At 54.9% G+C, this 9,924-nt stretch overlaps 1 protein-coding gene across 1 annotated transcript; it reads right to left on the reverse strand.

Annotated features, from left to right (window-relative positions):
• Nucleotides 1-5,610: 5,610 nt before the first annotated feature.
• On the reverse strand, nucleotides 5,611-9,521 carry PIM1 (Pim-1 proto-oncogene, serine/threonine kinase). Its single transcript, XM_004710741.4, has 6 exons — nucleotides 9,410-9,521; nucleotides 9,175-9,281; nucleotides 9,009-9,059; nucleotides 8,546-8,912; nucleotides 6,860-7,036; nucleotides 5,611-6,101 (listed from the first exon to the last, which is right to left on the reverse strand). Exons 1-6 carry the CDS (start codon nucleotides 9,489-9,491, stop codon nucleotides 5,944-5,946), a joined length of 942 nt encoding a protein of 313 aa, XP_004710798.1. The 5' UTR covers nucleotides 9,492-9,521; the 3' UTR covers nucleotides 5,611-5,943.
• Between the last annotated feature and the right edge of the window lie 403 nt (nucleotides 9,522-9,924).

Raw genomic sequence — 9,924 nt, forward strand, 5'->3', positions numbered from 1 at the left:
AAGCCCTTCCACCCCTCCTCCCCTCCCAGGGAAGGGCTGCTCACAGGAGCTCTCCAGTCAGTGTTTCGCAGAAAAGAGCCACTTATCTGACTTTCGCTGGAAGATGGGGAACGGCCCGAACCTCTGGCCCTGAAGGGACCCCACGGTGACTAATCCACACACTTGCTTGTTAAAAGGCAGCGTCAGAAACCCTGGTGGCTCACTGGTTAAGCATTGGGCTGTTAACCCAAAGGTGGGCAGTTCAAAACCATCCAGCAGCCCCGCGGAAGAAAGCTCTGGCGATCCATGCCTGTGACGATGTAGGCCCAGGAAACACTGTGGGTTGCTCTTCTCTGTCCTGAGCGTTCTCTTGAGTAGGCGCAGAGCAACACCATGGCAGAGCAGTCACGAACACGGACTGATAGTCCGTGTGTGTGCGCGCGCGCGCGCGCGCCTCGGTTTTCTCATCTGTGAAATGGGGATAAATAATAGCACCCATCTCGTAGAGGGTGGTTGTGAGATTAAATGAGTCAATACATGCAAAGGACCCAGAACAGTGCTGGGAGCACAGCAGGTGCTGAACGGGCGCTCATTATCACCGTGGAGGACCTACTATGTGGCCAGCTCCAGGCTGAACGAGGAAGATGGATCAATGAGATCAAGGTCTAGGGCAGAGGTTCTCAACCTTCCTAATGCCACAACCCTTTAAGACAGTTCCTCATGTTCGGTGACCCCCCACCATAAAATTATTTTCATTCTATTTCATCACTGTCAATTTGCTACCGTTATGAAACCAGGCAACCCTTTCACAGGGGTCGCGACCCACAGGTTGAGAACCGCTGGTCTAGGGCCAAGGTTAACAAACAGTTTCCGTAAAGTGCCTGATAGTAAATATTTTTGGCTTTGCCAGGCATCCGATCTGAGGAAACGAGTCATCTAGGTCATTGTAACACAGAAGTAGCCTTAGGCAATTAGGTTATGAAGGCATGCGGCCCTGTTCTGAACAAACTCTACTGACAGACACCGACCTTTGAATCTCAGATCATTTGCACCTATCAAGCCATCCTATTCTTCACTTGATTCTTGTTGACTGAAAAATGCAAAACTCAACTGGAAGGTCAGCGGCTCAAAACCATCAGCGGCCCCACAGGAGAAAGAGGAGGCTTTCTACTTCTGCAGAGGTTTCTTCTTAGAAGAGGCCATCTCTATCATATACGGTCGCTCTGTGAGTGGCATTGGCTTGATAACAGGGAGAGTAATCAGCGTACCAAGTATTTTCAACTATAAAATTACTCTAAAAACATAGAAGTCTAAGACAGAAATGCGAAACTTGTTTAAAAAATGTTTGTTCATACAAAATCCGATTTTTAGCTTGCAGTTTGTACAATAAGTACTATACCAAAACAATAGGGCAGGTTTGGTCCAATGGTTGAGCCCTGGTCTGGTCAGGGAAAATGCAGATGAGGCCCATGGGATTTCCATGCGGTATCTGCATACTCACTGCCTCCCTTCACAGATGAGCAAGCCCAGGCTCACTCGTCAACGGTCAGTTGGAATACTGCCTCCTCTTTGAAGCCTTCCAAGTGGCCGCAGCCAAGGACAATAATAACTCCGTCAGTTGCTTCCCACACGATAAGCACAATATTAAAATTTGTCCTGACATACTTCAGACAGACCAAAAGCTAGAGTACACATGCCTTGGTCCTCCCCACGTAGCGTAGGAAAGAAAGCATTGCCCAAACAGTAAAAAACAAACATCCCACAAAACTCATTGCTGTTGAGTTGATTGCAATTCCTGGCAGCCCCGTGTGTGAGTTACTGTGTCACACTGAGCTCCGGGCACTTCAACTGTAATCCTGTCGGAGAAGCCCTGGTGGTTATGCGATAGGCTGCTAACCCCAAAGTCAGCAGTTCAAAACCACCAGCCACTCCTCAGGAGACAGGGGCTTTCAACTCCCCTGAAGAGTGACCGTCTTGGAAACGCACAAGGGGCAGTTCTACCCTGTCCTATAGGGTCACTACGAGTCAGCATGGACTCGATGGACAGCAGGTTGCTGGGCCTTTCTCCCATGATGCTGCTAGGTGGCTAATCTTTTCAGTTAGTAGCAGAGCACCGGCATTTATCCCACCGAGGACTTTTATCAAATCACAGCCTCCTTTCCTCTCCCGCTGTCCTGAGCCTGGAAACGCTTTGCCACTCTGCTCCTGCCCACAGGTTTGAGTCAGTACGCAGGGAACAGAATCTGTTTGCATGTGCAAGTGTTAGTTCGTTCAAATTCAATGCTCACAGTCTTGTCAAGAGGATTCCCCCAGAGATTAGTCTCCCAGAGCATAATTTGCCCAAGATGTTCATCTAGGCAAGAATCTAAGATGACGTAGAATTTGCTTCTGAGTCCAATTTAATCATCGTTCCGATACTCCAGCGTCCCAAAGCTGTGGCGCCCGATCCCTTACCACCCTATTAATTATCAAGAGGCTAAGTGTTGGGCTGCTAACCACAAGTTTGGCAGTTCAAACTCATCTGCCACTACTGGAAAACTGAAGCTGTCGGCTCACCTTAAGACTGTGGTCTAAGAAACCTCCAAGAAGCAGTTCTAAGTTCTACTCTATCTTACAGGGTCAGAGTCAGAGTGGATTCTATGACAAAAGGCTCCCTTTCCACACTAGATTTAAAAGAAGAAGAAAAAATCCAAACACCACCCCCCACCCCTCCCCACCCCCCCCACCCCCGCTATCAAGTTGATTGCAACTCATAGCAACATTACAGTGTTTTTTTCCTCTAAATCGTCACAGGAGCTGTCAGACATCATCTTCTCTGGCAGACCGGAGGTGGATTTGAACTGCTAACCTTATGTTGAGTGGCCTGAAGTATAACCTACAGTGCCACAAGGGCCCATGAGACGAATGTTTTCTTTTTAAAAAGTTTTATTTTAAAAAATCATTTTATTGGGGGTTCGTACAACTCATCATAGTCCAGCCATCCATCCACTGTGTCAAGCACATTTATATATTTGTTGCCATCATCATTCTCAACATTTGCTTTCTACTTGAGCTCATTTCCGCCCCCCCCCTCACGAACCCTTGATCATTTATCCTATTACTATTTTGTCATGTCTTACCCTCATCTTTTCACTGTCCATGCACTCCCTAATACCTTGCACCTGAGAGGCTCCTTGCCAATCACCCCCCTGACCGCCTCGAGAGGGTGGGAAGGCTACCGGTCAGAAGCTGCTCAAGAGCAGGGCTTGCCGGATTTCATTAGAAGTTCAGAGCAACTTTTAGTCTTTCAAGTGTCAGCTTTACTGGAAAGGATGGAGTACGCAACCCTCCAACGAGTACAAGAGGTTGGGGCTAGAGAGGGTGCACGGAGAAACGGGGAACCTCAGGAAATCAGCCCCACAGAAGCAAGCAATCCTTCCTTCCTTCCAGGCAGCCACATGGGAGCTGAGCCAGCGGGCGGGATCTAGGCCAAGCTGAAGACCCAACAAACACCAGAACCCAGTGAGAAAGCGAGGGGCAGTGTGCCCTAGCCCCCCCAGCACCCTGCTAAGAGCACGGGTGGGCCTGTGTCCAAAGGGTGTGTGCGCACCGAGGAAAGGAGAGCAGGGTGACCCAGGGAGGGTGGAGTGTTAGAAATAAGGAACTTTGTTTTACTAATACTGAACTCTGCTGAGAGAGGCACACCCTCCCATGTGCTCTGGGCCTATCGGGAAACCACGCGAACTAAGTGGTGTGGAGAGCTCCCTGCTTAGATCAACTCAGAAAGCAGGCCGGGGCTTAAAACACTGCAGCAAAAAAAAACAACAAAAACCGCACTTAAAAGACCAGTTCACTGAGCATCCGCCAGTCAGAAAGCCAAGGCTGGGCTGACAGCTCACCTTTGTCAAGCACACTCGAGGGGAAATCCCGGTCATCCACTCGTAAGGGTGAACCCTCACATCAAGGTGAAGGTAGCATGCCCGGGGAGCTGTAATACAGCGTCATGTTCACGAAGGGAGCACCCAAAATGTGAAGACAAAAAGCCTGAATTAGGTCTGGGTCCGTAGTCTCTATAGGAGCCCTGGTGGCACAATGGGTTACTTGGGCTGCTAATAGAAAGGGGTAGGTGTTCAGCACCACCAGTGGCTTTCAGTGAAGTTACCACCTGGGGAACACACAGGCACAGCCCCACCCAGTCGTCTCCATCAACTCCACGGCGAATTCTCTAAAGACAGTTCCAGTCAATGGAACTTCCTGTGCTCTGTCCGCATCTGCCCTGCCCAGCTAAGTGCCTGCTGGACACCAGCGGCGTGGCCAGGAAGGCGAAACGCCGCACTTGCGGCCGGTCATGCTACTCCAGAATTCCATCAGCAAACAGCTGAGATTTGTTGGAGCACCCCGCTGCCCAATCTCGTCTGCGCGATGCCAACATGCACTTCCCGAGGTGGCTCTCCCAGGAAGCCAGATTTGAGCCTCCGGAAGTCCCTGGTCTCCTAGCAGGAGGCCTGTTATTTCTCAGGTGCTCAAGCCCTGTCCATTGGGGCATGTCTCTGCATGGATCACACTTAGAAGTCATTAGGTTAAGACAAAGGTTTTTATTCAAAAAACGCCAAGTATAAAAAAAAAAAAATAACAATAAGATCTCTTTTTATTCCCCTGTACAGTATTTCACTCAGATAAAACCAGCAGGCTACATGCTGCTCAGAACACAGCCCCCCGAGAGGATCCGGAAGGCACGCCATCCGGAAGTGTTATCATAGATCGGTCCTATGTACAAAGATCAGCAGTGCCCCCTTCCCCGTCACCCACAGAACCCAGACCCACTTGGGTAAGTGGGTGAGGGGGGCCCCACGGTTAAGTCAGGGGAGCTACAGCAGCTTGTTCCGCCTGACTCCCATCACCCCACAAACAGGCAAGCGTCGCAGCCCTCCCCAGAAGGTCCCCAAGTCAGAAGAGGAAAGGAGGAGTAGAGGAAGAACCAGGGCAGCAGCCGTGGAAGCTTGGCGCGAGAGGGAGAAGAGGGAACCAAATAAATAAATAAATAAATACATAGCGTTGACCTCTAGGTTAAGAATGAGCATCTTTCATAAAAAGGTGGGGGGGGCGGGGAACAAAACAAAAGGTGAAATAATTTAAAGGCAAAATCAAAACAAAAAAGGGAAGGAAAAAAAAAGATCAACAACAATCCTTTGTACACTACCATGCCAACTGTACATACATTTACAGTTTTTCTGTTCACTTGCATTGTTTGTGCATTTGTGTGTGTGTGAGGTCTTAGCTTTTGAAAGAGTTTAAGTAAAAACCAACCAAAAAAAAAAATCCCCAATAAAGGAAGACCAGTCCACTCGGAGTTTTACTTAAAAGAGGCAGAAAAACAGGCAGGTGGCTCAGCGCTTTGGCCCTGTGGCCTCTCCACGGCACCTTTCGTCTGTGGGGGGAGGGGGAGAGAAAAACGGTGGACCAAACCCGGGCAGATTCCGGAGAAGCAGCAGGTAAAAGAGGCCAAGTTCAAGTATTTGTCCCAGCACAGCCGGAGTCCCCACAGAAGGCACTCAGAAGAGTCGGAAGAGGTGACAGGGACTGAAAATGGTGCTAGTCCTATATCCCATCCCAACCTGTCCCCAGCCCACCCCCCACCCGACCCATCTCGGCATCAGCAGAACTCGTGATGAAGGAACAGGCCAGTCCCATGGCAGGGTTTCTCAACGCCCCCACCCCCACCCCCCGGCCTTCGCAGAAGTCCGGCAATGCCGGGACAGAATGAGGGGAGCGCACATCTAGGGGAGCTGAGACGTAGGCCCCCTGGAGTGGAGTCTCTTCCTCCCCGTGTGGAGACTGCCTCCAGGGGCCCTGGGCTCTGGAATGAGTTGGAAATATTGTTCCTGTATCAAGTCCTGTCCTGCTTGGTGAGACGTGTCACTGGTACTTAGGAAGCTTCCCCTCCTGGACCATCCGACAGGGAGGGAGGACCTGCCAGAAGAGCTGTTATTTGCTGGGCTCCGGCGTCAGGCTGTGGAGATGGATCTCGGCCGTTTCCTGGGGCAGGAGAACATCTTGCATCCATGGGTGGTTCTGGATGTCTTCGAAGGAGGGCCGATCTGATGGTCTCAGGGCCAAACACCACTTAATGAGATGCTGACACTCTGCAGAGAGCAAGAGGAGGAATTACTCAGCTGGTTTCGCCACCCCCCACCTCTCTCGATTTTGGCTCCCAGTGGGGCTGCTCATGAGTCTGGGGTCCGGAGGAAACCACATTCCCTCTAGGATGTCAGCTGTGTGTATTTATTCTTCAGTGGAAGGTATTCACTGACATCTGGATCTTCTAGCCTACTCTAAGTGAAAGAAACAAACAGTCCCCCCCTTCCCCTCCCCCCTTGAAAACCTGTGGTTCCCAACATGAATAGCCTTTCCCACGAGTGACACCCACTCGCCAGCCACAGGAGCTTGATGACAAGGGATTGCGAGGAGACACCACCGCGCTGGGTGGGGTGACTCAACTCACCTACTGACTAACAAGCACCAACACCACATGCAATGAGGTCAACTAGAAGCACACTTTCTGGAGAGCGACTGCCTGAAAGACGGCAGTGGCCAAAGAGCCCCCCACCTTTCCCTCCCTGGGAAAAATGAAGCCAGGAACTGGGAAGATATCAAGAGAGATTCAGAGAAACTAAGCTGTTTGGTTTTGTTTTAAAGTTTCTCAGACACGGTCTCCCTCTGGATTCCGAGGAAGGCTTTAAAGCGAACTCCAGCGCCAATCTCGAGGGGGCCAGCATGGTGGCTACCACTGGCCTGCGATTCGACTAAGCCTGGAGACCCAGGGTCCATCCCTATGGGAGTGCTCCAGAGTTCACCCCGCCCAGGAGGTACAGCCCCCCCCCAGGGGGGTCTTATAAGTTACCTGAAGAGACCCTCTGCCTGAAGAAGACCTGGCCCCTGATGATCTCCTCGTCATGCTCGAAGGGAATATCCCCACAGACCATGTCGTACAGCAGGATCCCCAGGGACCAGACAGCCGCCGACCTGCCGTGGTAGCGATGGTAGCGGATCCACTCCGGAGGGCTATACACTCGGGTCCCTGGGAGCAGAGGGAATAGCAAAAATAAACAAAGCAACCAGGTGGTATGGCAATTAAAACACCAAAGAAACCCCTCAGCCCCTCCTTCTTCAGGAAGGGGGTGAACGCTTGTTCCCCCCTGAGCTGCAAACCGGGATGAGTAGCTGCAACCCAAAACATTGTTCCCTACCCACCTCTCCTCTGGGCCAAACCAACTGAAAAACTGAAATGCTTTGCAAAATGCTCCAAGCCACCAACAAGGCTGCCCCAAGCCTCCGGCAAAAAGCGGCAACACAGTAAGGGGACGTCTGCCCCAGATTGTCCTCCACACCGATCCCGCCCCTGCCCAGGAACCTGCGTGAGATTCTCCTCTGGGATCCAATCCGATCCGAGACGTGGTGCAACATCAAAAAGTCAGGGCGCCCTTTGGGAGGCCTCCCTCCCCTCCCCGCCCCCTCCCCCAGGGCTGGCGGGCACCGCACCCTTTCCTCCCCAGGCGGGGACGATGACGGGGCTGGGCGGCTGGCTCCAGACCACGTGACTCCTGTTTACAAACTTTAGGTTGTAAAAAAAAAAGACACAAAGTTGCCAAGCCGCGGGTGCTCGCTAGAGGGCAGCAAAGGCCCGAAGGGAGAAACACCACCCTGGGAGGAGCGGCCAGCCATTAACTGTTCAATACAAAAAATGCAGCCCGGCCCAGCGTCCTCCAAGGGCAAATAAACACAAACCACAAGCCCGAGTCACAAGTTCTGAAAGGCGGTCGTTTGTTAGGTTAAAGGCGCTCCGAGGATGACCCACCCTCCTCGGCTTTGATCTCCGGCTCCTCGTTCCTTCTCGGCTCAAAGAACCCGCTCCAAGCCCCTCCCTGGGGTAGGTTTTCATCCTCTCGTTGGAGACACCCAACTAATTCTCGACCCAACAACAGATCTTATTTCACAACATTCATTCCCGGCTCCGTCACCCCACGACACAGAAAGAGCGGGGGAGCGGCCGAAACGAAATAAAGTGAAACTACTGTTGCAGTCGCGTATTCCCTTCCTGAATCAGCGGCGGCGGGTGGCTGCACAGTCTTTTTTAAAGACTACCTGATGGAGAACGCGCTCCCTTACCCCGAAAACACAACAAAAACGACCAACGCGGCGTCACGGTTTCCGCCTCTCCCGCGCTCCCCCTCCCACGCTGTGAGTGGCGGGCGGGGAAACTGGGTCAGACTTCAAAAATCTGGGCTACAGCCGGCAGTCCGTAACCTCGTATGCATCGGGAGCGCTGGGAATCGACTGGATTCCACTTAAAAAAAACACCCCCAAACAATCAAATCACGTCACGCCGGAAGCCTCGCCGGCTCGGGTGGCCTGAAATCCCCCTGACTCCGCTGGGGAGCGCTCCCCGCCCCACCCCGCCGGGCGCCGGGCGCCAGGCGGCCCGGTGACCTTTACAAAAGGCCGGAGGAGGCGACGGAGCCTGGCCGAGCGCGGCCTGCGGGCCCGGCCGAGCCCCCTGGGCAGCCCCCTCCCCGGGGGCCTGGCTCACCATCGAAGTCCGTGTAGACCGTGTCCTTGAGCAGCGCCCCCGACCCGAAGTCGATGAGCTTGAGCTCGCCGCGGCTGAGGTCGATGAGAATGTTCTCGTCCTTGATGTCCCGGTGGAGCACCCCGCAGCTGTGGCAGTGCCGCACGGCCTCCAGCACCTGCCAGAAGAAGCTGCGGGCCAGCTCCTCCTGCAGGGCGCCCCTCTCCGTGATGAAGTCGAAGAGGTCCTGCACCGGCTCGGGCCTCTCCAGGATCAGCACGAAACTGTCGGGCCTCTCGAACCAGTCCAGGAGGCGGATGACGCCGGGGAAGCCCGAGCTCACCTTCTTCAGCAGTACCACTTCCATGGGCACCCGCGTGCCATTGGGCTGCAGGGGCGAGGGGGGTGCGTTGAGGCCGCGGGCGGCGGGTGGCGGGACCTCTCCACCCCCCCCCACGGGGGTCGCTCCCTCCCAGACACTCACCAGCTCGCCCCAATCGGAAATCCGGTCCTTCTCCACGTGCTTGATGGCCACCTAAAAAGCCCAGAGAGCCCCAGTGAGGTCCCCCTGGCAGGGGCCAAAGGAAACCCGAGCGCCCCCCACCCGGCGGCGGGCCCCCACCCCCCACTACGGCGGGGCACCCACTCACCGGCAAGTTGTCGGCGACGCGAATGCCGGAGTAGACCGAGCCGAAGCCTCCGCTGCCCAACAGCGGGCCCACCTGATACTGCGACTCCAGGGGCTCCTTCTCCTTGCCTAGGTGGGGGAGAGGCACGGGGGGCGGGGGGCTCAGTGCCGAGCCGCGCGGACCAGGACCCACCCCGGGGGTCCGGCTGAGCCCACCACCGCCACCACCCCCACCCCCGGCCCGGGGAAGCACTCACCAGGCGCCAGCTTGGTGGCGTGCAGGTCGTTGCAGGGCGCGGCGCGCAGGTGGGCAAGCGAGTTGATCTTAGACAAGAGCATCCCAACCTCCGGGGCGTCGGCGCAGGGTCCGTGACGGGCGGAGCTGCGGCTGCGGCTGCGGCTGGGGCTGCGCTGGCTGATGGTGGTGGTAGGCGGCGGAGAGCGGAGACAGCCGCTGCGGGAAGCCCGCAGGGACTTCGGAGGGTGCCACTACGGGGGTGGGTCGCAGAGGGGACCGGGTGGCCGATTGGAAAGAGGCGTGCGGGTGAACTAAGCCCAGGTGCGCGGTGAGCGCGGCGGCCGAGGCCCCCGCCAGGCCCTCCGGGGCCGCCCCCGGCTCCCCCACGCCGGCGTGCAGGATGTCCGCGATGCAGAAGGAGGGCTTCTTGACGGCGGCGGGGTCCAGGGGGAAGGCGCAGCCTCCCGGGCCGGCCGACGAACAGTAAGCGGCCGACCAGACGCTGAAGTTCGAGGCGTAGAAGGGGGCCAGCCC

The sequence above is a fragment of the Echinops telfairi genome, unplaced genomic scaffold (genome assembly GCF_000313985.2).
Source record: "Echinops telfairi isolate 266 unplaced genomic scaffold, ASM31398v2 ScPeMD7_3533;HRSCAF=4204_1, whole genome shotgun sequence".
NCBI classification, from domain to species: Eukaryota; Metazoa; Chordata; class Mammalia; order Afrosoricida; family Tenrecidae; genus Echinops; species Echinops telfairi.

Coding starts and splice junctions, on each gene's coding strand:
- PIM1 (XM_004710741.4), bottom strand. CDS start 9,491: ATGCTCTTGTCTAAGATCAACTCGCTTGCCCACCTGCGCGCCGCGCCC. Junction 8,913..9,008: donor TTTCCGATTGGGGCGAGCTG/GTGAGTGTCTGG, acceptor TCGCCCCTGCAG/CCCAATGGCACGCGGGTGCC. Junction 6,102..6,859: donor CAGGCAGAGGGTCTCTTCAG/GTAACTTATAAG, acceptor TGCTCTCTGCAG/AGTGTCAGCATCTCATTAAG.